Source organism: Simochromis diagramma, unplaced genomic scaffold (genome assembly GCF_900408965.1).
Source record: "Simochromis diagramma unplaced genomic scaffold, fSimDia1.1 OVJJ01000336.1, whole genome shotgun sequence".
NCBI classification, from domain to species: Eukaryota; Metazoa; Chordata; class Actinopteri; order Cichliformes; family Cichlidae; genus Simochromis; species Simochromis diagramma.
In genome coordinates, this window is record NW_024386968.1 from 445,103 (window position 1) to 472,322 (window position 27,220).

The 27,220-nt window shown below is 43.5% G+C and overlaps 1 protein-coding gene across 2 annotated transcripts in view; it reads left to right on the forward strand.

The window, feature by feature from the left end:
* The window catches only part of map4k2 (mitogen-activated protein kinase kinase kinase kinase 2), a 49,292-nt gene that overhangs the window by 14,551 nt on the left and 7,521 nt on the right, over nt 1-27,220 (forward strand). The window contains exons 2-26 of one of the 2 annotated variants that reach the window (XM_040038671.1): nt 1,072-1,129; nt 2,133-2,223; nt 2,547-2,611; nt 3,295-3,350; nt 4,251-4,298; nt 4,388-4,430; nt 4,524-4,596; nt 5,378-5,509; nt 5,633-5,695; nt 5,803-5,884; nt 6,936-7,052; nt 8,120-8,198; nt 11,036-11,094; nt 11,190-11,236; nt 14,494-14,532; nt 15,177-15,210; nt 16,710-16,860; nt 20,856-21,025; nt 21,198-21,239; nt 21,693-21,777; nt 22,246-22,325; nt 23,535-23,595; nt 23,675-23,798; nt 23,958-24,016; nt 24,101-24,204. In XM_040038671.1, coding sequence (XP_039894605.1) covers nt 1,072-1,129; nt 2,133-2,223; nt 2,547-2,611; nt 3,295-3,350; nt 4,251-4,298; nt 4,388-4,430; nt 4,524-4,596; nt 5,378-5,509; nt 5,633-5,695; nt 5,803-5,884; nt 6,936-7,052; nt 8,120-8,198; nt 11,036-11,094; nt 11,190-11,236; nt 14,494-14,532; nt 15,177-15,210; nt 16,710-16,860; nt 20,856-21,025; nt 21,198-21,239; nt 21,693-21,777; nt 22,246-22,325; nt 23,535-23,595; nt 23,675-23,798; nt 23,958-24,016; nt 24,101-24,204 — 1,962 coding nt within the window. The remainder of the gene's footprint in view (nt 1-1,071; nt 1,130-2,132; nt 2,224-2,546; nt 2,612-3,294; nt 3,351-4,250; nt 4,299-4,387; nt 4,431-4,523; nt 4,597-5,377; nt 5,510-5,632; nt 5,696-5,802; nt 5,885-6,935; nt 7,053-8,119; nt 8,199-11,035; nt 11,095-11,189; nt 11,237-14,493; nt 14,533-15,176; nt 15,211-16,709; nt 16,861-20,855; nt 21,026-21,197; nt 21,240-21,692; nt 21,778-22,245; nt 22,326-23,534; nt 23,596-23,674; nt 23,799-23,957; nt 24,017-24,100; nt 24,205-27,220) is intronic. The other variant, XM_040038672.1, reaches the window with a different exon arrangement.

The following is a 27,220-nucleotide window of genomic DNA, read 5'->3' on the forward strand; positions in this document are numbered from 1 at the left end:
CGACCTCTCCTTTCAACTTGGACCAAACGGCCTCATTGCCCCTAACCCAAAGTGTTTCCCAACATATTTAATAAAAAGGATTTTAAGTGATACTAAGATCAGCCACATCCAAGCTGCCATTCACTTTGCTTTTGGACACCTTTGTGTTACGTCATGGTTTGTCCCGCAAATCAGTTCAACACATAATTCATTAAGAATCATCACGACTTTCTGCTGTAGTGGAAACAAAGTAGCAAGAAATAATCATCTTGATATAATATGGGTACTGACAATTGTTACTCATGCTTTGTCATTTGGATTTAAAATGTTCCCATTTCAGAACTACTGCTTTGTTTTCACATTCCTTGTTGAACCAGTTTAAAAGGCAACAGCTTTCCCACTAAACTGAACCATTCTAATAACGCTATCAGGCATCCCATATTCCTTCATCACTGCCCACATTTAGGAATGTGAAACAGTCTTCTTGCTGCTGAATGAAGCAGTTAACCACTTGACAAGATGTACTCTGGATATTTTTCCATCTCTGCCGAAGCCACTGAAGGATGTGTTTGACTCTGTGTGTATGAGTGTGCTGTCTGTTATTGCAGCGTCCAGATTGGTCCAAGTTTGTGTTACAAACATACACACTCACTCTGTAAATCGTATAAAGTCTCGTCTTACTTCAGTTTTCTGTAAGCTAGTTTCTGCTTTTTGGCCAAATAGGCCGGGCGGGCAATCATGGCTCAAGAGTTGGGAGTTCGCCTTGTAATCGGAAGGTTGCCGGTTCAAGCCCCGGCTCGGACAGTCTCGGTCGTTGTGTCCTTGGGCAAGACACTTCACCTGCTCCCTACTGGTGGTGGTCAGAGGGCCCGGTGGCGTTAGTGTCCGGCAGCCTCGCCTCTTGTCAGTGCGCCCCAGGGTGGCTGTGGCTACACAGTAGCTTCCCGTCACCAGTGTGTGAATGTGTGGATGACTTGTTGTGTAAAGTGCTATACAAACACAGGCCACTGTGCTTCTTTTGGGTGCAGTTATCTGCGTATCCTTTTATCTTATATGTTATTTATTATAAAGACTATTTTGCTTTCCTTTCAGGCTCGCAACATCAGGACGTCTGAACTGGCAGCTATCAAGATTGTCAAGCTCGACTCAGGTGTGTTAAAAACCCAAACACAGCACAGGAAGTGCACAGTAAGGTGTCCATTCGCTGTCCATAGTTCCCAGTATTGGTCAGTTTCAGTGAAACTTGCAAATAATATTACTCAGGGTCACATCAGCTGTTTTACAGTTTACAGCACAGCAACAACAGGATTAAGCAATCAAGCAATGGCTGATTATATTGCTTTGTCACACATGTTGCTAACTTGTTGCTAACTGTGATGTTATTGCTCTGGTCACAGAGGCGTGGCTGGGCCCTCCTGTCACCACTATGCTATTATCAGTAATATTCATTTCTTTATTATAGATGAAGTGTGAGTGAGAGTGGGGTCATGTTTACAATCCAATCAAATTATTTTACATCCACCAGAGTCAAAGGTCAACTTCAGGATTTATGGGTGAAAAATTGATGAAAGGCCCGATAACTACGATTATTAGAAGTCTGCTGTGTTCATATAGAAAGTACTGGCTAAAGAGTCAAAGTGGTAATGCTGTATGGAACTTTGTGTAAGTGTTTGTTACTGCCATTGTTCATATTGACGACCAGCTGTTTTCTGAATCTGTGTCCTCTCTTTGCTTTCATGGACTTCTTTTTAAAGGAAGGTGTTTTGCACTACAAAGATTTCCTTCTGGATTTGTCCCGTATATATTGTCCAGTATATGGGTTATACTGGAATGATATAAGGAACGGATTGAGTCCTTTTCTAGCTTAGAAATGAAAAAAGTGAACCTATCCTTGAATAACTAATAGTGCCATTTGAGTAGTTGTAAAACACAGACCTGATTTCACTGTATCCAACACAGCTGATAACACTGAGCACCACGTGGGTGTGCAGCATTTTTTTTCCACTAAAAGAATTTCCCAGATTCACTACATCCCTTGCTCCATGGAGAAGCTACCAGTCCTCCCAGTTGTCTAGCTATGCTTTGCTGTTCTGTAACTGTGTGAAGTTAGCTGTCATGAGTCAGTAAACCCTCGCTGTGCTGTCTGTGCTCAGGTGATGACATCACCCCCATCCAGCAGGAGATTACCATGATGAAGGAGTGCAAGCACAAAAACATCGTGGCCTACTTTGGGAGCTACCACAGGTGCTGGGTGTTTTCTGATGTGTGGAATTCCTCAGATTGTTGGTGGACTGAAATATGTGGAATTTGACTTTTATCTTGCACGCGCTGCTGCTGAATTCCTCTCCCACTCCTTCAACTGCTTAGTTACATTGTTGGCCCACCAGCTCATGCATGATACTGTGTGCTTGTGGGAGTAAATGCATTGACTTCATTATATTAAGGCCTGTCTGCTTCCTTCTTAAACGCAGTACTTGTTTTTAACCAATGCCTGCACAGCTGTTCAGCCACAGAAGAGCAGCACGCATGTCAGACATGTCAAATAAAAGCTGAGTGTCTCTCTTTAGAAACACCAAGCTGTGGATCTGCATGGAGTACTGCGGTGGAGGCTCCCTGCAGGATATCTACCATGGTAAAAACACACACATCTAAAATTCATGTCAGAATACGACGCATCTACTGTCCTCGATCGGCTGAATTCACAGCATGTGATTAAATTAGTGTCGTCCACTCTTAGTAATGAGGGCCTGTGATTGACTGGGTGAATCTCCAGAATGTACCTCACGTGGATTGGATACGAGAAAGGATTGTCATTAAGGGAAATGTAATTAAATAATCATCAGTCATAGATTCTAGTTTGTCCTTCTGTGAACCAACTAATATGTGTTAAAATAAAAACAAAGACTGCTAGCCTAACATATAACTGGTGAACTACTCAAAGAGAGAGGAATAAGAGGAAATGTTTCCTTCTCAGGACCAGGAATTATTTTTAGGCACTGCAAAGCAAGAAACAACTAAAAATCTAAAATCAAAAACTAAAGCTATATGTTCCATTTCTTTCTTTACACTTTCCAAATGAGCCAATAAGGATGAATGCGACCATAGAGGAGCTGTTGAAACATAACTATATGAGTACTGTTTCCACCCGATGAGTCTGAGTGAGGCAGCTGAAGTATTTCCCAGCATGTCCAACTGTAACTACCACTTTAACGCTCAGTCATTTGAATAGTTGGTATAAAGCAGATGTGGAAGTAGGCACAATGATCCACTCTTACTCTCATGTCTCACAGCTGTTAATCAGACTCTTTTCCACAGTGACGGGCCCACTGAAGGAGAAGCAGATAGCATTTGTGTGCAGGGAAACTCTCCAGGTAAGGCTTTTCAGTCCAGGAAGCTTGTTACTGTTGCACTGCAAAGTCTTTACAGACACCCTGCTGACACAATGAGTCATGTGTTTTTTCCCAACTTCAGAGCAGCTCCAGTCGTGCCAGACCACTAAGTGCACTGTAGATGTTCTGAAACTGCCTCTGCAGTAGAACACGATAAATGGTCTGGTCCTGATATAGCTCTTTTCTTTCTTGCTTTGTGCTACAAGCCACTTTCACCTATATACAGTTGTACTCACACTGCAGTTCATTTTATTCCTTTAATTCCTTTTAAACAATCACACACACATGCTCACCACAATAAATGCGTAGGATGCGGTTCAGTGTCTTTACCAGGGGCGGGTGGATACGCAGGTGGGAGGAGCTGCCAACATTCTGGTGGTGCTGGAAAACCCACCTGACCTCTTGAGCCACAGCAGCCATACAACACACTGTGTTTTCATAGACCGTGACCTTCTGCCCACTCAAAGCTTTGTTGGATGATCAGCTTTGCAGACTGACAGCAAAAAACACCAGAAAAAGTGCTTCCAAAACTTTCACCAGTGCTGTACACGATCAGTGAGTCTGCATTCAAAGCACGTAAAGGTTACAAAAATCAGACTAGGGAAACATAGAGATATTGTTCCTGATTCATGCAAGACTAGATGAAGATGGGGATCACTCCTCAGTGGAGAGCATGCTCTCCTACTGCCTGGGTGGAGTGCTGTGCAGTGGGTCATTAACACCGCCCAAATCATTGGCTGCCCTCTGCCACCCCTGGAGACTGTTAGTCAGTCAGTTCAGCTGTATGTTTTCTCTCTCTTCCCAGTTCAGTGTTGTAAACCATGACTTAAGCAGTAATTAAATACATTCTCACAGTAATCGGCTGATTTCCATCTTTTCCAGGGCCTGTATCACTTGCACGAAACTGGCAAAATGCACAGGGACATAAAGGTACAGCTGTTTAGTTGCTACTGTTTAATAGTGACGCTCAGACTGTGGATCATCCTGTGAACAAGCTTGGATCTTTATTGTCTTTGCAGGGAGCCAATATCCTTTTGACCGAGCGTGGAGATGTGAAACTGGGTCAGTGTGATTTGCAGTACTTATGCAGGCTTAGGTAAGCACGATGTTGGATTTTAGCTGCACTGTGACCCTGCGTCTCTCCTCTGTGTCCAGCTGATTTTGGAATCGCAGCAGAGATCAGTGCCTCTGTGGCCAAGAGGAAGTCATTTATTGGAACTCCTTACTGGTAAGATGAATACATCACCACTAACCCTAACCTTACCAAACCCTGAGCAAACAGTGTCTGTCTGTCGATGGTGACACAGACCTCTCTGTTTTTCTACAGTGCTGCTATCACTGTGAGCTTGGTATGCTGCCAGCGCTCTTTGTCTTTATGCTCAGCTGTAGGTTCATCTGTTGTGCTTTTGTGTCACAGTATCAGTTAAGTGTTCTGCTTTCACTTTAGCTTAATTCAGGTCTGTTTTATAGCCTCAGTTCAATATATCAGCCTGTTTAAGGTTATCAGAATTAACCAGACAAATCGATCCGCCTCATAAGAGCGGGCTTGCATCAGCAGCCGCAGAATGGAGGTCAGTCCCGCGTGTGTCTGCTGGGATGAGCTTTCCTGTGCTCGTACTTTCATGGCATGTCTATGTCTGTCAGTCTATTAGTTGCCTACTAACCCTCAGAAAGCATCTACTAAACCAAAGTCTATGAAAGAAAATGTGCAAAGGACAGATTTGTTTTAGTTCGATTTACAATAAAGTGATAAAAAACACACGACCTGTCTTTCTCCATATAGGTAAACATATTTATCTTTAGGTGAAGCACCACACTGCTACAGTTATTACAACGATACCCGATCACTTCAAAGATCAAGTTTCTAACAAAGCCACAGACCGCTCGCAGTCAGCTGCCATCTTCAAATACTGATGTTTCACAGATTTGTCATTGAAAGTTAATGAGTGGTTGACTCCTGGACACACCTGTTTGCGAATCAGGCCCACTAACTCTTCCTCTCTGAGCAGGATGGCTCCAGAGGTGGCTGCGGTGGAGAAGAAGGGTGGCTATAACCACCTGTGTGATATCTGGGCCGTCGGCATCACTGCCATCGAGCTGGCAGAGCTGCAGCCGCCCATGTTTGACCTGCACCCAATGAGGTGAGTCAGCACAAACAATGGGGACTGGACAAACAGTTGGAGACAGACAGACTTGGCAGACTCTGGGTGATTGCTGCTTGGACATTTTCCAGTCCAGTGACAGTCTCTCACACTGTTTTTCAGAGCGCTGATGCTGATGTCCAAGAGCAGCTTCCAGCCTCCAAAACTTAAAGACAAAGCCAAGTGGTAAATGTGCTGCTGATGGTCTGAAATTCAAGTGCATAAGCACCTGTGATCTGATCAGTATCTTCCTCACTGCTGATACATGTATCTTTGTCTTCCTCTGTCTGCAGGTCTGCTGGCTTCCATAGCTTTGTGAAGATGTCTCTCATTAAAAGCACTCGTAAGCGACCCTCAGCTGAGACACTGCTGCAGGTTAGTTTGTCACTAAACAAGGAAAAACGAACCAACCGTCCGTCTTCACACTGGCACTGTTGTGTGTACAGTAGCTGTAAGCACATCTTTCTCTTCTGTTTTTAACATTAGCACAAAGGGAGGTGGTTGGCCGAGGCTGGCTGATAGGAGAACGACTGGAAATGATTGCATTGCATTTGTACAGTTTATACTGGGAGCTATTCAGTAAAATTTCACATGCTGATGAACATGTGATATTACACAAAATTTAAATGTCACATTTTGCTACAAATATTACAGAGCTGTCAAATTAGCGTAAACAGATGCCAAATGATGTACGATCAAAAACTTTTTTTTTTCTATGTGGCATGTTTTGCAATGAGACTGGCTGCTATCAGCTGTTATCAAAGTACTTTTTACAACATTCACCTGCAAACATGCTCATACCATTTGTGTTATGCCTTTAATTTCTTTCATACACAGTCACATACGTCCTGCTTTTTGATTGGACCTCATAGTCAGTTTAGAAATAATACAGAAGTGGACAGATTTATGAAAATGTCATTTTTTTAAATGTATCTCCCAAGTGCTGTTAAACAGAAAAAGGGCTTTAATACAGCATTTCCAAAATAGTACATCTAGTTACATTGTTACATTATTTGCATGTTTGCATTTGTTACATTGTTACATTATTTGCACACAGAAACATAATGTCTTAGGCTTTTATCTTCCATGTCTTCCATGTGTTTCTCAGCGAGCTGAGCAATCTTAAGTATTTGTAACAATTAACAGTGTCAATGTCACAGCCATGAAGGGTTCGAATATGGACTCTAGGGCTTCAGGCTTCTTCAGGCAAGAGATTTCTGAAATGTATCGAAAGTCGATCGCAGGTTTGCAGTGGTCAAAGAGCAGAGCCAGTGTTATGTAAAATGTTGCTCTCTTTCACTTGTTGCTGCACATCAGACATGAGAAACTTTGTTTTCTTTGTACTGTAAGACAAAAACAAAGCGAAAGAGAGACCTGAGATTGGCGCCATCGTTTCCCGTTTAAGGTGTGTGCCTTCTTTCTTTAGCATCCGTTTGTGACACAGCTGTTGACCCGTAACTTGATCATTGAGCTGCTGGACATGGCCAACAACCCAGAGCTCCACGCTCCCCACACAAACACCATGGATGACATTGAGCTGGAGGTCAGTTCTCACAGCGTAGCTGCACTCACCGGATAAGGACATTTGATTTTGTACACTGTGGATTTGAAACCAAACAATCAAGATGTTATCAACGTGCAGCTTCATTCGAGTAGTGTCTTACCTGTTTAGGGTTAGTGTCTTTTCTAAACATGCTGTTCTATTTCAGACGCTTAAAAGTGATTGAACACTCGTGTTTCCGCTCTATTTCACAAGGAGTTAAACGGACTAAATATCTGGAGCTTTCAACATGGATCATTTGGGTTCTTTTTCTTTGGAAATCAACAATCTGGTACTTTGGTAAAAGGAAACCTACACTCTGCAAGAACACTATCGATGAGGTCGTCTTAATATTGTTTTCAAGAGAAACCTTCACAAATGGAAATACAGAGTTTACAACAAGGTGCAATCCACTGGTTACACTCGGGAACATGAAGGCCATATTAGACTTTGACTGAAAACACCTTTGGAGCATGTCCAGACTGGAAAGATGAACTTGTACCAGAACAATGAAAAGATAAAAGTATAGAGAAGGAGATCGGTTGCATGCATGGCTGCCAGTGAAGCCAGGTCAGTAGAGTTTATTGATGATGTGACTGCTGGATGAATTCAGGAGTGCACAGGGCGATAATCTCACGCTGCAAAACTAACCAGACAGAGCTTCACTGTGCACATAATAACAGCGAGCAAACTGCTAAACCCAAGAATTCTCAAGGTAAAAGAAAAGAAAAGAAAAAGATTTCTAATTGTCAAGTCAGTCACCTGATATCAGCCCCACAGAGCGTGCTTGTCAGTGACTGAAAACAAAACTGCACGTAGAAAGTGACCAGCAAACCAGCACTGAAGGGAGGAAACCTGCATTTAGTCTAAAGTTCATCCAAGAACATCCAAACAGTCACTGTGAGCCTCTGAAGATGGGGACTGAAAATCTGCACTTTAATCACATCTTGATTGTTTGATTCCAAGTCCACTGTGATGATGTACAGAGGTGAACTTACAGAAATGCTCTTCCTTCGGAAAAGCTGGGATTGACTTGTTTCCGCAGTGATTTGTGTTTGCTGTCTTGACAGGTTGGTGTAATGGCTCCTGACAAGATTCAGTCAGCAGGGAAACACCTGCCTGTGGAAAGGACACCGTCTGAACAACAATGTGAGTCCCGCCCCTTCCACACACACGGCACACAGTGGGTGGTTCCTTAAACATAGCAGGATGAGATTCCTGGCGTCTCGTCGTCACAGTGAGGTCACCGGCTTTGTGCTAGAATGGAACAAAGGGAATAAAAACCCTGCAGCTTGTCTCTGATGCACTACACCGTGCAGTGCACTTGATGGCTGAATGTGTGCCTGTGTGTACATATGTGTACATATAATATATGTCGGTTGTACTGGGAGAGTGGTTTCATTGTCCCATTGTATTCAGCGAAGCAGCTTGTAGAATATGAATAGGAACAAAAGCCCCTCAGTGAGCGTGCTGATGGCTGCTCTCGCTCTGTAACCATCCACACGTGTGGGACGGAGGCCTCGTCAGAGGATGGCGCTGGGAACATGCCTGCTGTCTGACTTCATACTGCTCAGATGCCAATGGGCTGCTTGTATTCCTGGTGTGCAAGACTGTATTCACACACCAAATCATAAATCAGTCTGGTGTTGACCTCAACTTCCCTTACTAGTGTAGTCTAGTGTGCTAGACGCAGCCCCGTAAGCCACAAACACCTGCACTGCCCTTTGACCAGTATGGTTTTAGAGGCTTACACAGGTGCTACAATGTAGCAATGTATGCAATGTATCATACTGTATCTGTCATTGTCAACACTGATACAATGTATATTGTTAGTGCCATGGTCTGTGTGTTACACCTCTATGCTTTTAGTATTGATTAAATAGTATCAGAAACAAGATTACTGTTTTATTTAGCACAGCCAGTTCATGTACATGAGTCTGGGGAAGTATAGGAAGGTCATTCAGTCTTACTGCTACGCTGTCTCCCTCCAGCTTTTCCATATTTGGATGGAAGTTGTCTCAATAAATGTGCAGTTTCTAACGTTTTTACAACTAACGAGCCTGAAAACCAGTTTTCTCACCTTTGGCCATCAGCTTCTTGTTGCTGTTGTCCTTTGCTGAGCTTCTGCTACATTACTCAATACAAATAATTACTTGAAAATACAGTAATGCAGTAATTAGCCTTCACCAAGCCCTGCTCTGCAACAGTAAGGTGTTGGTGTTCTGCTGCATGTTTCTGCACGATGATCTTCATGCAGTAACACGACTAACCATAACTGTGACATGAGCAACCGATGACTGCTGGGCAAAATAGTTTCCAAAGTATTCACTTTGTTGAGGTGATCGAATCAGAAGATTAACTTTTGAAATGTTGAGAGCATTTTTGTAGACCGCTCCTTTGATCCCATTTCAAACAGAAAAACTTTGGACTTCTTATTCAAATTCACTTGCAGGCGTTCAGCAACACCTTGCAAAGTAACTGAGCCGAAACGCAGCAGCAGCTTCTGCTTTCTGGTTTAGTCATTTCCTCATCTCCTGCTTCAAAGCGAAATGATCATGTGATCGCTGTGCTTCCTCCTTTCACATCACAGTGAAGTCATTAGAGAAACTGAGGCAAGATGCTAATAAAAGCTGTTCTGCAGATCTTAGTCGAAGACCTTGCATGCTGCCACATGTGTGCAATTTCTAATTTCTTTACAAATAAACTAATGACTAGTTTAAACGATGTTAAAAGAAAGCGCTGCTAACTAACTATCTGATTACTATGGAAACCAGTGTTTTCACCTTGTTTCATCCTGTACAGTAATGACATCACAGTACTGTGTACTACATGTACAGCAGTAGTAGCTGAGATTCTCCACTTGAACTGGGAGATGTAAAAAGACAGAATCCAGTTAACTGCAGTCTAATGACATCTAGTGGTGAGATTTGATGCATATCGTGCCATTACTTGATGTTTTGACCTGTTGGCTCAAGAAAGCAGTGCAGGGAATTGCCTAAACTGATGTTATAAACACTCCTTGGTCGCATTTTGTGCCCTGTTCTTATTTCTCTTATTACCTGGCTGTTGGTATTCCTATCATCTTGGACTTTTAGTTTAAATTGCTAACACCCTAAAACTGACTGAATACCAACAGTGAAACCTTTTCTTTTTACCTCACATTTCTATTTCTTATCATAATTTCAGTGTGATTTTTTTTTTTTTTTTAATTTTATGTTTAATTTTTGAATTTCTTTGGCTGGTGATGCTGTTTTTTGCACCCAGCTCCATCCCTGTTTGGGCCCTGACTCAATATCAGTGTACATTTGATACAATCCAGTTATAATACTCTGTAGTAACAGAGCAATGTTCATTCGATTTGTTACTTTGCCTGACCTGCAATCAAAAATGTCACTTTGACTGAGCATTAAGACACACACACATGCTTAGGAATACAAATACTTCTATTGAATTGAAGGAGGCGTTGTCTGATGCATGTCAGCTTTCACTCCCCACACACAGGCGTGTTCCAGGCTTTAACATTAATGACAAATGTCATACTCTGATATACTACAGGTAGAATAAGCCATCTAATGTCATTTTTAAAAGCTTTACTGTGGGAGCTTCTAAACCAGCTGTCATCTTGTCTCTCATTTAAAACCAGTAGCTACGATTTATCAGCCCCTAAATGCTTATAAACCTTTTGATTCTTCCAGATGATTTTGATGGTACCTTGTTTATTGTGTTCAGACGTCTCTTCTCAATGACACTTTCTCATCGAGTAAAAATGTAGTTATTCTCTGATATCTGTGCTCACCTGATGTGTGGGGTCATGGCTGCAGACTTCACTCAGCCCTTGTTCACTGCTGATGTCACAGGTTATCTCTGGAGTGCACACCGATGGGAATCGGTGCACCGTAAACACTGTGAAAGTACCAGGATTGTGTGTGAATGTGTTGGTCTGCCATTGTTAGCGTGCTAAGCCCAGTGTTGTGTTCTTTTTGCAGTTGACCAGGTGAAGTTTGGGCCTCCGCTGAGGAAAGTGACAGAGCCTTATCCTGACTTGGTAATGCATGTTTCCTGCAGGTACACTGATGGCATTCAGTCCATTACAACACGCAGATTTGACCAAAGGTTGTGTTTGGGTTTTCCTTTCTGCAGGCCTGTTATGATGACTGGAGTCTGTCTGGAGATGAAGGAGGCTCACCGTAAGACCTTTGTTTCATCTTTCTTCAGTTGCTTATTAAATATCGTTGTTTTTGGCTGTTGAGATGTCACATTGGCACACTGCACACTATAATATAACAAGGTGCATTTAAAAAGTTGCTAGATTGGATCAGCTGGAGGGAAGTTGTGTTCTGCTGTGGTTGATTGTTACTCTGTCAGGTAGCAGGGAAAAGGTCACGTGGTAGACTGGGCTAGGCTAACTTATCTGGATTTTTATATTTTTGTTTGTTTTGTTTTTATTTACAAAATCCAGCTGATGGGTAGCATGTATAAGTTTTGAAAAAACTTTGCATGAATTATTTTAGCAGGTGTTTGCTTTGTTCAGCCAACATGTAGTGATTTCGGTATTTTTTCCAGGATGTAGCACCATAAATCGTAACTCATAAAAGTAGACATGTGGTTCCTATGTGGCCAGAATGCCAGCTTATCCACACAGTATGAGAACAGTATTACTGCAGGTACCAAGAGAACCGAGTGTCCTCCCAGAGCAATGAGGAGTAACCTGTAGTAAAAACAAATAAACAAAAAGAAATTTAGCATGATTTTTTCTAACTGCATAACTTTGAAAAAGTTAACTGTTTGCAGTAAGAGTGGATGAATAAACAAACAATAAACAAACAAAACACGAATCAACTGCAGACTCTGTTTAGTTAGTTTGTGCCTCTGCCCTCCAGCTGATCCAATCTAGCTGCGTTCATTCACAGATTGTGATAATGAAGTAATGCTCCTTATGTCTGGATACTTCCAGGTGCCAGTTAAAATAATGGAGACTATACTATTGGCCCCTTTATCACGTACACGTTGGTAGTGCTGTGTTGGACCCTTTTGCCTTCATGCCAAAGATTCAACAAGGTGCTGAAAACATTCCTTAGAGACTTCGGTTCAAACTGACATGATAGCATTGCATGCACTGCTGCTGCACATCCAGGATTGCACTGAGACCTTTGACCGCGGAGCACAGTGAACTCGCTGTCATTTTTAAGACCGTTATCCTGCTGAAGCAGCTGTCAGAAAATGGGTACACTCGTTTCACACGTCACTTCTCTTCCTGATGCTCAGTTTGAACTTCAAGTCCAACAGATGTTTGCATTAATGAGCAAACGACCGGTGAAAATAGAGTGTACCCACAAGTGCACCTAATAAAGTGGCCAATAAATGTATATTTATGAAAAAAGATGGTTGCATAATCTATTTAATTTATTTTATTTTGTTTTTAAAATGATGACATGTGCACAAAGGAATCATTTACAGTTGTGATCAGACGTTTACGTCCACTCTGGGCTTTAATCAACACAACAACATCTTTAATGACTTAAAAAAACACCAAACTTTAAAAAAAGTTTTGATTTTCACTAATCCACATAGAGTCAAAGTATATATGCTGGCTGCATATGCAGTTTTGGTTAAATATTTCTTAACAAGTTGTGACTGGACACTGTTGGTAGTCATCAACAAGCTGGTGTAATTCTATCGAACCACTGTTCTTGGAAAACTTGGTAAATTGGTTGGTTTCCTGGTACAGACCCGACCTCAGTTGAGGTCAGAGCTTTGGAAAGGTGATTTCATAAGCTTCATGTTTGTTTTATCCATTCTAGAACCAGTGATGTATGTTGATGTGTGTTTGGGATCATTGTCCTGCAGTGTCCCACTTTGTGTAGCCTACCATTACCACCGGCAGCAAAACAGCCCCAAAGCATGATGCTATCAACACTACGCTTGACAGTATTCTCAGGTTTGAAAGGCTCACCTTTACTCCTCCACACATACCAAACTACCTTTCTCTAGAAGGCGTTTGGCTTGTTCGTGTGGGCAGCTGCAAATTTCCCTCAAGCTTGTGTCGATTTTGGAGCAGGAGCTTCTTGCTTGGTTAGCACCCTCTCAGGCTATGGCGATGTAAAATTGTCTTCACTGTTGACAGTGATGCTGGTGTTGAGCAGTTTCTGGTCCATGCCAGTCTTGAGTCTTGAACCTTGGTGATTTGTGGGTTGTTCTTTAACGCCCCGGCTCATTTCCTGTCATCCAAGGGTGTTTGTCAAAGTCTGGAAGAAAACCCAAAGTGGTATAACTTGTACTAATGTACTAGTTTGAACTGATGACCTTTGAATCTGCAGAGACCCTGACAATTTGCATAAACCTACAATTCTCCTTCTTAGATCTTGACTGAGTTCCTTGGACTTCCACATTGTTCTGAGTGTTGGTCAGTCCAGTGAGTGTCACACTGAGTATGTGGAGAAGTGGGTGAAGAATTTGTCTGACAAACAGGTCACCCAAGCGGAGAAAAACATCCATCCCGCTAGTCGAACTGATCACGAGCCCCTGAAACGAGACCCAGGAAGTGTTTACAGTAAGAGGGGGACAGACTGTCTGAAGCAGTTAGAACAAGACAAAGCTACTGACCGGACCTCATACCACAGGTCACAGGCTCTCTGTGAATGGTACTCGTGGCCACTGATCAGTGGTTGTTGTTCCTTCAGTGGTGCTGGTTTCAGTCATTATGCAAATGTCCTGTTTATAAGATTGGAAACCTGCAGTCAGCTGAGACTGAAGAAGTCACCTGGATGCGTGACGAAACGTTTCTCCCACTGAAAATGTCCAGATGAACAGAATCAACCTTTGTGGATTTCCTTAGCTGGATGATTGAGCATGCATCAACATGATGTTTCAGGCATCTACATCATGAAGCTCATTGAGAGAAGGCCAAGGGTTTGCAGCATTGTCAACAAAGCAAAGTCTACTTTGAAAGTATAAGATGTATTTAGAATTATTTATCAATTTTTTCTTCGCGACATAATTCCATATATCTTGCTTCGTATATTTGTAGTTACAAACTGAAAACATCAGTGTAGAAAGTCGTAAAAATAAAGGAAAAACATCAAATGAGAAGATGTGTCCAAACTTTTGACTCTGTGTGGATCTGCAAAAAATTCAAATTAAATTCAAACTTGTACACCCAGATCTTGTTTTTTTTAAGTCATTAAAGAAAATAAATCATTAAAAGTCCATTAAAAGGCTTTGTAAACATTTGACCACAACTGTATATAATCCCTGCTGCAACTCTTCAAGCATATAACTGGGTGAGTTGTGTTTGATGGTAGGTAAACTGGAAATAACCCTTGGCACAAAAACGAGTGCTCTAAGCCTGAGTTTGAAATGATAGACAGTGATCAAACCTTGGGTTAATTCCTTCTTGGGCCATTCAGGCCTGTAGTCAGATAAACATCAGGTCTTCGTGTTGCAGGAGCCTGTTGGAATGTGTGGAGCAAGCTCTCGAGCTGAGGTAGGCCATGTCCATTAACTCTAGCCTTTCCTAACACCAATGTCTCCCCATCCCACCTGAATTCACCTGAAATAAGCTGCTTGTCATGGAATTATTCTTGATATGAAAATCAACCATTGTCTGTGTGTTGGGTATAATCAGCAGGTTTGTGTTCAATCTGATCTAATCCCAACCTCCATGAACTGTAGTTTGGGAGCACGTTTGATTTAGCACAAATGTACGTGTTTTGTTAACTTCTTTGGGTTTGTGTTACTTGTCACTGATGTGGTGCTTGTGCTGATTCCCTCACATTATGTGGAAAACTGACTAGTGCTAGACTTCGGACTGTGCAGGGTTTTTTTTTTTCTATTTCTTCTTTTTATCCATGATGTCGTTGGATATAGGAGGGGAGCTGTTACCTCCTGCATAGTGTTTCATTCTAAAAGGTTTCCACACCAGCACCGCCTCAGTGAACGTCTGGTGTTTGCTTGCTTTGTTGTAATGTTTCCTTCCGATTTTTGTTCATGTCCTGCTCTTAGCCAACCCTCAGCATCTCCAGCACCTGCCTTTATGTCCGGCTTGTTTCTATTATGCTTGATGTGGATTTCATTATAAGACGTCTTCACCTTCTAGAGCATGACCATTGTTGCTCCTTTGTCTTTCAGGAGTTTAACCATCAAGAGAGTGCCATGTGCTGATGTGAGTGTGAATCATTCTGCCATAAACCAAATCTCTGTCGCAATTCGGTCACTCTAGAGTAGTTCATATATACTGTGTCTGTGTGTATCTTCAACTTTTATATACTAGTTTATATGTCGCTAAAGGTATTCACTCACCTGTCCAGGTCATCAAATTCAGCTGTTCCAACTTGTATAGAATCAATTGGCTTCAAGTCGATATGCGTGTGAAGGCAGATGAGCAAATACTTTTGTAGTATGTGCAGTTTCTACTCTTCCATACTAGTTTAATATGTGTACACCTAAAGATGACAAAAAATGCTTAAAAATGCAAAGTAGCATAAGTGTTTTAATGGAAGGTGAAAATTGTGTGGAAAGCTTTAATTATGACTTTCCATCAGTTTCCTGTCTGTGCGTTCTACTAACTTTAAAATTAAATTAGCCTTCCTCAAATTCTACGTTTGCCTCAGTACAGAAGCAGGTTATTTGTTCCAACCAGCCTCTGGGTGGCGTGGTTTTACAGTGGGTAATGCTTGTTCAGACCCCACCTGGGGCCTTTCTGTGTGGCACTGGTGCGCTCTCCTCCTGCCTCTTGGGGTTTCGCTGGGTAACTGGCTTCGTCCCAGTGTAAATACATGCACGTTAGATTAACTGGCAGTTCTAAATTGGCCATAGATGTAAAGGAGATAAAGAGTAAAGAAGGCTTACTTAGCCAGCTACATAACCCCCTCAACCAGCTAAACCTACTCCTGTGTACTGACTCTGTAAATGCCTAATTTAAGTCCAAAAACACGTGTTGAGTTTTTGGGGAAACTTGAATGTCCCCAGGAGAATAAGGATTTGCTGCAGCCTTCCATGACCAGGGTAAAAATGGCTTTATTCTTTCTGGATCCAAGATTGCATTAACTGCTGGACTCTTCTTTCCTGTACCCTAGCACAGACCTTCACAGGGAGGCTGGGGGCCAAGAGGCTCTTAGGGTGCCCTAATCTCCCAATCCAGAGGCACCTTCTCAGTTGTATCAACTAGGATGGCTCCTTAAGCCATCCTAAACTTTAAGAAACTTTCCCCCAAGGAGTTGACCACTGCCCAATCCATTTGCCACTGAACCCCTTTGGCCGCCTTCTGCAGGTGGTGGATCCAAAGGAGTGCAGGCTTCCTTTGGGCTGCTGCTGGCCAGGCACCATTGGCTGGGGCCCAGCCACCAGGCGCTCACCCTTGACTACCCCCCTCCTCCCTAGCATTGGCTGCACCTCTCATGGGGTTTTTAATCGCTTATCGTCTGGTCCAGTTGTAGCAGGGGTAAAATGCCCTCGACAGCTGAGGTCCTGGGAACACCCTCTAATGCCAGTGGAGAAGGGAGGAAACACCATGACTCACCACAGAGGCATTATTCCATCTGATGAACATGCAGAAATGTGTTCAGTATGAAACCATGGGAGCGACATTCCCATGCACGTCAGCCTTGTCACATGCAGTAATGTGTATTTGTATTTAGTAACATGTTTGATGGTGTTTCTCAGGGAGGCAGAAAGAGCAGTGTGTTCAGTCCGTCTACGGCCTCACTGCCAGCCTTCAGCTCTTTGACTCCCAGCACAGAGGACAAAGATCTTACACCGAGACCGACCTGTACACTGGGCCCCGACAGCGCTGTCACAGCCGACTCCACCACAGGTACTCATCACAACATTAGACCTCAGCTTTGTCTGCCTTTAAACAGACACTTTTTCTTTTAACTTCTGTCCTGTCCCACATAACGTTGCAGTTTCAGATGTTTGTATTAGACTATTTCAGACAGTGAGGTAAACGTATGTGATCCCAGCGATGTCTTTATATACTTGATGTTTCACCAGGCGCAGCACACTGTTGATGCACAGGTCATAAGCACTGGGTGGTGCTTCTTGGTAGGCTTCTGTAAACGTCCGTAGCTTTAAATAAAGCTCCTTCAGAGGGGAAAGTTATAAAACTACTATATTAACTTTTGACTGTGCAGTTGTTAAGGATTATTTACATGAACGTCACACAGCATATCAAAGTAAAAGAGCTCTCTGTAGTTAAAGTATCCAGTCAATGATTCCAGAATGGTCACAATGAATGACCTAAACTACCAGTCAGAAGTTTTAGAACACCCCAGTTCTTCCAGTTTGTTATTGAAAATGATGCAGTTTAATGTCTGATTGCACTCTGAAATGAAAGCATAGTGCAGCTGGAGTTAAAAAAGAAATCATGCAATCAGTTTTAGACCAAAATGTATTCTAAACTTTGGCTCATCAAAGTCGACCCTTTGGCAGACATAACAGCTGAACACAGCCGTGGCTTCTGTCTACAGTAGAAATCAAATATTCTCCCATATCTGCTGCAGAAGTTCCCATAAATGTGGACTTTGTAGGTTGCTTTGCTTTGCTTCTGTCCAGTTCATCCCAAACCAGTTCGATGGGGTTGAAGTCTGGAGACACTGCTGGACACTCCATGTTTTCAATCTTACCGTTTTCAAGCTTTCGCGTCTTCCAAATAAAGAGAGGGGTAGAATGTCCCATCGTGATATATCTTTCTTTATTTGTCCAATGAGCTTGTTGTAATTGGCTTCAAATAATTGCTTGGATTTTGCCGTGAGTGTAATTCCTAGATATCTGAATCCCTGTCTGGGCCAGCGAAAGGAAACCCTTTCATTCATTTGCATAGCCCAGTCCCCAGATATCATCATTGCCTCTGATTAATTTATTAATCTTGTATCCTGAGACTGAGATATGTGGGCAGGCAGAAAGCCATCCTTCAATCGGTTCAACATATATGCTATCAGAGATAGAAAATGGATACTGTGCCACTATCTCTCAGTTAGTTAAGATGAATAACTCTCCTGCCATCATAGGTGGCAACTGATGAAAGCTTAGTGGCTCCTACACCTTTAGAGGCCTTAAAGGTCCAGTTTTTGGCTTTTGTACAAGAGACTTAGTTTAGAGCTCACCAGTTCATCAACACTAATCCCTCTCTCACCTCTCTCGCCTCTGTCTGATATAACAAGAAAGTATTTATTGGTAAGAAAGCGTTCAAGTGGGATGCGTGTGCTAGGGCAGGAATTCATCAGCTGGGGGATCTGGACCTTGATCTAATCTGAAGACTAACCCAGACCCTCCATCTAGTATCCAGGAGTTATTCCAGAACCTGCTGGAAATGTCAGAAAGAAGCCAGGACGTAAGTTCATATGCTGTATGCATGTGGAAAATACATGTTAACCTAATGAATGATCTTTTTCATCTTAATCTCTCTAAGACTCCAGCTTTGTGTGTCCTGGGTCTGTTACCTGACAGCATGAATTTTTCTGGAAGACAGAGGCTCTGGGTGCATCTGGCTGTTATGACAGGTTGCAGGATAATACTGCATCATCTAACTCTTGTTGATATGAACAGGTCATGTACAGAGTTAAGGGGAGAGATATCTTTAATCAGGTCTGGGGTCCCTTTTTGCGGTACATGATGTTCTGTCTCAGGTCGGTTTCTAGAATCAAAGCTGCAGAGCACTGCAGTCTCTGTGACTGTCACAGGATTTGTTTCTCTTAATCAGGTTATTAATTCCTTTCATGTTATAACTAACAAAGTGCATATGTGTCATTTTCTCTATATGATTGCATATTCCCCTTTGCTCTGTACGCGAGAATGGGATATTTTTAGGGTGCTGAATCCAAAAATGTTTGTTTTTTTTGCAAAAAAATCAGGGTGTTTTGTCTCGATCCCAAAGTTTCATTTTAAAGTAAGCAAAATAAACTTTATTCGCAAAATCCCTTATGTTCCTTTGTTGACTTTTAACAGTGTATTCAGCACAAATCAAACAAAAGTTGTCTGGAGAAATGACACAACCTCTCGGAGCCATAAAACAGAACTAAAACACGAGTGTGGCTGATACAGCAAACAAAATCCTGAATGTTGAAGCATGAACAAAATCTGGCAGCAGAGTGTTTATACTCATTCCTACTGCCACAGAAAACACGTCAAAACATGCTTATAGCAGCCAGTGAGAGTCCTTACCTTTCACTATGAACAAAATAAACCTGTTGGGACGTGACCATCTGAGCTCCTCCCACCGCCAAACCCCCTACTGACACCCCTCAATTCCTCGCATTTTCTATTAGTATTTTTCTTGAGTCTCACGCTTAGAAATATTAAATAAATGTACGAAATCATTATTGGATATGTTTTTTTAAATCAAGTATAAAATCCAACATGATGGGATTTTAAAATATTCTTCAGGGAGTAAAAATTGATAAGAAACAGTCAATAAATCCTAGGTGAGTGTAATCCACTTATATTAAACCTAAACGCGTCCTCCGTCTGAACTTTATAAATATATTGTTTGTTAATATGGGATATTTTACTATCTGAAACGTATCTGCATCGATATTTTGGCAGAAACAAAACATCCACTGTATGTTGTGTGCATCTACTTCTTTGTCTCGAGTTCTTCTTTCTTTTGTCCCTTTCAACGTATCAATCAACACATATTCAAGTCGCTCTAGAATTGAGTTAATTTAGAGTTCTTCCTGCATAAGGGCCCTGAGGTCTGATGCTGACGCCGCTGCCTCCCTGTTGCTTCTCCAGCCTTCCTTCAGCTCCTCTTCGATGCACTCTCTTTCTCCACGCCCTGTTCAGACTCTCAGAGCTCTTTCAGCCGCCGTGCGGCCTCTGTTAGGTCTTCTCTCCAGTGTCCAGTTTTATTCTCAGCTTTGCTGGATATAAACAATTTGCCTGCACATTTATCCTTATAAGTTGCTTGATGGGTCTTTATCCTGTCTTCCTTCTCTCACCCCAACCGGTCGCAGCAGATGGCCCCGCCCCTCACTGAGCCTGAGCCGGAGGTTTCTTCCTGTTAAAAGGGAGTTTTTCCTTCCTGCTGTTGCCAAAGTGCTTGCTCATAGGGGGTCATATGATTGTTGGGTTTTCTGTTTTATCTGTATTATTGTAGGGTTTTTTACCTTACACTATTCAGCACCTTGAGGCAAATGTTGTGATTATTTGTTGATATATACATTAAATTGAATTGTTACAATGCGCCTGCATCAGCAGAGTTGGAGTGCAGAGCAGTTACACAGAATTAGACAAATGTAAGGACGAAAGTATCGTAGAAAACTCAAAACATATAACATATAACACTTTAACAGAAAAGTAAATCAACCTTCTAACTCCACAATATCATCACATAAAATAAAAAGTTATCTTCTACCTGGGATGTTGTATCTTGGCTCAGGCTTTTTGAACAACTGCTTAACATTGTTAGTGTCTCCTCCTTGTGTGCCATCGTGATCTGGTTGTACTCGATGGAGTGTTTTTGCCTCAAGTGGTGAAACACGTTTGTTGTTTATTGTTTCCACCTTCAGCAGGAGCAGTTTTCTTGCATATTTTAGTCATCTTTGTACTTTCTTAGAGGTTGTCAAAGTATCTGCTTTTTCAGGCTGACACACTGCGCTTGCTTGTTGTTTTGTACGCTAATGAATGTAAATGGTTTTGCTATATCACTGATGCCGTGATGTGGAACTTTAATACCATGTAATAATGTATATTGCAGTTACTGCAGACATGACTTAATGCATGCATTAACTTCAGCTATGACCGTAATAGTTCCACTTTAAGCTGACCAAGCTCACAATGAGTCCCACAAAAATCTCTTTCTCTTTTTAGCCTTGGCCAGGTGTTCAGCCACTCAGGACATCACAAAGGGCTGCAGTGAAACGTGTCAGCCAGCGGAGGGCGCTGTGCCAGCAGAGTTGGTTACTACTGCTTCCTCACCCAAGCGAGAGACCCCACTATCACCAGAATGGAGCACACTGAGGAGGAAGACGAAGGATGATGTAAGTGGAAGCCTCAGCATATCAGCCTGTGTGATTTGCTAACCTTATAACTTCCTAATGATTGGATCCTTTAAAGGTGTCGGACTACACACCGTGTAACAGTCAAAATGCTGATTTGTGACATTTACAAAAAATAATAACATTTGTTATGTGTAACCTTTGACATTTTTAGAGCGCTGATTGTCATGGCCTTCCTCCCACCCCTCAAGTCCATGTAAGTGTGAAGTTTAACATTTTACGCCCAAAGCTCTCATGACTAACATGATATGCTTCCTCACGTACAACCGTGTGTTTTAATGGCTGCGTCCTCCCAACAGATTCCACAAACCTCTGCACCTTCTCACTACTTCCTCACTTTTAGAGTAACTCTTGTGCAAACTGGTTTGTGATCTAAGGAGCTTTGAAAGACAAAGAGTCGGGACGTTTCATCTCTTATCTGAGAAGCTCCTTCAGTTCTAAGAGCAGTAGGTGGAGAGTCCCAGATTTTAAGGCCTATTGGGAGACAAAGCTCCTCAGATTACCGTGACCTGGATGACTGAACAGAAAAAATTTGAATAAAAGTATAACAGCCAGTTTGGTTTTGCTGGAAAGATAACATACCTAAACTGAAGAGTCAATCTAAACATGCCAGACCATATGTGATTCAGTTGCTCTGCTGCTTCTGTAGATGGGAGCCTGCTTCTCTAAAGTCTTCAATGGCTGCCCTCTAAAAATCAACTGCGCCGTCACCTGGATTTTTCCCAAAACAAGAGGTCAGTGGTTTGGTCTGTGGTTCTATTTTTACTTCATAGTGGAGTAATGAGAGCGTTTTCTCAGAAATCTCACAGCAGCAGGTTTATAACAGGTTTATATTAATGTGAGCAGACAGTTCATTTATGCAAGGTACGATGAAAGGGAGACTTCTTGTTTGAAAGGAAAGCTGTAACTGATTTAAATGTGGCTGTGTTCTCTTTAAGATGGTCTTGTTGTGCAGAGATGCTCTTTGTTACGTGTGCACGTCCTTCAATGTGTCACAATGAATGTGATGTGGCACTGTAGTGGCCAGGTGCCTGCACACAGGATGGGTCATGTGCGTGCTGTTGCCTGGCATTGTAGCACAAAGAGGCACTCTTAATGGGGATAGCAGCCAAAGTGAAAGCAGGTCTGGTGTCTGAACCTTGTGATGCGATGGTGTTTGGTGCTGATGGAAACTTCTTTATATAAACACTTTTCCTACTTAGATCAGTATCTTATTCTTGGGGCAGAAGAAGGCATCTACACACTGAACCTTAATGAACTTCATGAAGATACATTAGAGAAGGTAAGATCGTAATTCTCTCACATTTGTATAATGCTTTAACAGCCATGCTGTCCACTCCACTTAACTGGCCTGAATCCTTTATTACATGTCCTGTGTTTAATGAGTATAATTGGTAACATTTTAATGCTTTTCATTGCCCTCCATTCTGGTGAAGTTATTGGAAAGACAACTTATTTGCAAAGCACCAGGGGAAAGTCAGCAAAGCAAAACCAAGGCTTTAACTTTAGCTGCCCACAAAATTAGCCAACAACAAAACAGAATCCCAAAATGAGCACAGAGGCAGGAGCTATGTGTGGAAGACATGCTACATGCTACATGCTACAAAACAGGGATTAGAACAAAGATGAACGGATGGGGATCAAGGTACGGGCTAAAATGATTGGACACAGATGACGGCGATGAGAGGAAAAGGAGGGAAGACGGACAAAAACACGACACACCAGAAAACTGAGCAACACATAGACGAGACAGAGGTCAGACAGGGGAAACATCAGGGCTACTAGTAACACAAGAACATTAGAAACACGAAGGAAAGTCAGCTAAGACTAATACTTTCACAATATCTTATACTGAACTGGGTCAAAGGTCAAGTGGCTATATTCATAAGATGCTCGACTATCCATGCACAGACATGCAGGAGGAATAACTCGGTCCAGCACAGGTTAGGTCTGCAGCATAAGATACTATGACAATATAACCCCAGTAAGGAGCGACCTCCTTAAAACCAGTCTATGCTTAACACTGCAATAACACTGCAAACCCTAAATCTGGCAAACTTCTCCCGATGTTTCCACTGAAGGGGTTGGAAGTTAAAAAGCGCTGAAGGTTAGGTTTGGAGTAAATCATGGATGTGTGCACGTGAGTGTGCGCATGTGTGTGCACATGTTTGTGTGCAGCTTGTAGTGCAAACGTGCGTGCAGAATTCATGCAGACATGTGTAACTGGTCGTTTTGAGGTAGAAAAGAGTGATGCGCGGTCAAACTGGTAGTTGAAAGTGTCAGTCAGAGTAGAAGAGCATTGTGTAAAAATGCAAGTAATAACAGAAAAGTGCAAGTCATTAATCGCATCACCCTGAAAACCCTGAGTAAGGAGTGCAGCTCCTGATGAAAGGAGGAGCACTGAAAACCAGGAAATGGTGTTTCTGGAACAGTCTGATGACTGAAGCTGGATGTTTGAAGTCTCAGTGAACTGCTTGTCTTTTCCCCACAGCTCCTCCCTCAGCGATGTATATGGCTATATGTTATGAACAATGTGCTGATGTCCGTATCAGGTAACAAACAGCGTGACACAAACGGAGAACATTGTGTCCACTCGATAATATGCTGCTCTAAAAAGGCTCCATCCTGCAGGGAAGTCGGCCCAGCTTTACTCGCACAGCCTGCCAGCTCTGTTTGAACAGAAAGGACATCTGCACAAGAAACACAGCAGCCTGTCGCTCAGCACCAACCGCCTCACTGAGCGGATCAGTCTCAGGTACGACACGCCATCACAGATGCAGGGAAACAGGAGCTGTAGGTGCAGCAGTATTAATAATGTCATGTATGATGCTACCACCTGATTTTGAGGAAGGAGGATACTGTAAACCCAATTTTGTCTGCTTGTTCTGACCTGGATATTCTCTGTTGGCCACAGAAAGTTTGCCATATCTGTAAAGATTCCTGACACTAAAGGTTGTAGGTGGTGCAGTGTAGGTAAGCAATGCCGAGTTACTCTGGTCAGTCTGTTTGTTCACGGAGAACAACTGCAGACACTTAGTCCTGCTCTCTCTGTTTCAGCAAGAAACCCATACACAGATAGCACATTTCTGTGCGGGGCTGTCCCATCTGGCCTGGTTTTACTCTTGTGGTATGAGCCTCTTCAAAAGTTCATGCATCTAAAGGTTTGTATAGATATGTTGAACTTGCCACCTGAATAAATGTCTTCCTTTCTAACTCTAACCCTATTTCCACAATGCAAACCAGCCATTAGACCTGAATTACATAAAAGTAGACAGACAGCATATCAGAATCTGAAGCATGCATTGTTTTTTTTAATAACATATGCATACTTTTTATTCAAGCCCAACAAGATTTTAGAGACTAAATAAAAGAAACGTTGTATAAACGCCGTCCAAAAACACCAACAGCACCTTCTCTGGGTTCAGCTCATGTAACTGAATGGTTACCATGTGTTTTCTGTGCTACAGGAACAGTGTTATCAGCACACAGTTCGACACCAGCATGCACCATTAGATCACATAGCAGACTAATTGACAGGTTTTTTGTGAATGTCTCGCACATTTCATGAAGATAATGTATGTACTGTGAGAACAGAGCTCTGTGTTAAGCCTGTCTGCAGTCCTAACACAGTGCTGCTTGGAGAAACACACCTGTGTCACAACATTATGGAAAAGTGGCATCAGTCCAAAGACGTGCAGTTAGGGGACAGGTTCATTGGAAACGCAAAATTGCCCATAGGTGTGAATGTGTGCGACTGGTTGTCTGTGTCTATGTGTTAGCCCTGCCACAGACTGGGACCTGTCCAGGGTGCACCCCGCCTCTCGCCCTAAGACAGCTGGGACAGGCTCCAGCCCCCCGCCACCCTGAAAAAGGATAAGCGGAAGCAGATGGACGGATGGATGGACGGATGGATGGATGGATGGATGGATGGATGGACGGCTGGATGGGTGGATGGATGGATGGATGGACAGCTGGATGGGTGGATGGATGGATGGATGGACGGCTGGATGGATGGGTGGACGGCTGGATGGACGGCTGGATGGATGGACGGCTGGATGGATGGATGGATGGACGGCTGGATGGATGGATGGATGGACGGCTGGATGGATGGATGGATGGACGGCTGGATGGACGGCTGGATGGGTGGATGGGTGGGTGGATGGATGGATGGACGGCTGGATGGGTGGATGGATGGATGGACGGCTGGATGGACGGGTGGATGGATGGACGGCTGGATGGGTGGATGGATGGACGGCTGGATGGGTGGATGGATGGATGGACGGCTGGATGGATGGATGGATGGACGGCTGGATGGATGGATGGATGGATGGATGGGTGGATGGATGGACGGCTGGATGGGTGGATGGATGGACGGCTGGATGGACGGATGGGTGGATGGACGGATGGGTGGATGGATGGATGGACGGCTGGATGGGTGGATGGATGGATGGACGGCAGGATGGACGGACGGATGGATGGACGGATGGACGGGTGGATGGATGGACAGATGGATGGATGGGTGGACGGCAGGATGGATGGGTGGATGGATGGGTGGATGGCATCGGTTTATCTTTAATCTCAAGATTTACTAATCATACAAGAATTCTGTTGCGCTGTTTTGGACGGTTGTATGAACAGGTTCAGCTCAGGTTTAACAAGCATCACTTAACCATCATGAGAATTTATTTAGTTCTCTTTCATAGCATTCGTTTCGTGTCTCACTATGGGAACGCCTCCTGCGTGACCTCATCAGAAGCTCAAATACCATTACACCAGCCCTTACAGGCTGGCTAGGTGACGCCCAAGTCAGGAGGGGCCAGTGCCTCCCTATATAATAGGCTGACATAGCGTCAGATGTCATTCAAAAACCTCTTCTCGCTTCTCACAGAAGCCTGTAGACAACTGTGCTATTGGGTGCTAAAGCTAAACTGTCCACAGATTCGAGTGAACAACTCGGTCGCCGGGCGCTTTGTTCCCAGCTTTTCAGTTGTCCACTAGCATACAAGCAGTAGCAATACTGTTCTGTGGCTAGTGCGGGTGCCAAGTAGCAATACTTTCACCCAGGGAAGTAGCAACACTTTGCTAATAAAGGTACCCCTAGCTTCACCATCAGGTAGCAATACCCTTCGACGCTAGCGGTTTTACACATTAGGTAGCAATACCTGTAGAAAAGTAGCAACACTTTTCACCCCACGCTAGCGAGGAGTAGCAATATTCTCCGCACTCAGTGTCAGTCTCGCTAACGTGCGCAATCCTCTAGCTAACCATGGCTATGACGGCCAACGAAGTTGCAAAACTTTGTCCTTGCGGCAAGAAGATTTCTGCCTGGGATACACACCCCGTGTGTGCGGCATGCCTGGGCTTATCTCACGCTCAGGCTGCCCTGACACCTGCACACGACTGTATCCACTGCGCGGCTTTCCCACGCAAACTACTCCGCCGCAGGCTAGCTCGCCGGGCTAACCTGTCGGGCGGCGACCCTTTGCTGTGTGAGGCTGCTGCGGCGCAAGGAGAAACTGAGATGCCCGATGATTTGGCCGCAACGCCAGGGCCGAGCTGGGCAGAGGCAGACCCTCAGCCCATCGCGACCGCTTTCCCGTCGCTGGAGGCACACGGAGATTGTGTGTTTTTCCGCGATGCTGGAGTCACCTGGGGAGGAGATGCTAACGAGGAGGACGATTCCACCTCCTTGGCTAGCATCAGCTGGGCTGCGAAGCCCTCGGCTACCGGCGAGGTTGAAAAACCGACACCGCCTTCTCCCCTGGATCTCGACATGCAGGACATGTGCAAGCGCGCAGCCGCTAGGCTCAACATCCCGTGGCCCGCCATACAAACAGAGGTTGTAAAGTCTCGTTTTGACGGTAAGAAATTGCCGAAGGCGAAAAAGACGGGGAAGCATGTGTTGCCTGTTTTTCCTGAGCTACTCGATGAGATAGCGGTGACGTGGAAAGCAAAACCTTACAGCGAGAAACACCCCATCAAGGGGAGCTCCCTGCTGGATTGTGAGGGGATGGAGTCTATCGGCCTCCGCCGGATGCCACAAGTGGAGCCGTTGGTGGCGAGCCATCTTCACCCGAAGACGTCTCTGTCCTCATCGGCCCCATCTCTCCCCTCCAAAACAGACCGCTTCCAGTCTAGCCTTACAGATAAGTGCTACAAGGCAGCGGCTCTGTCAGT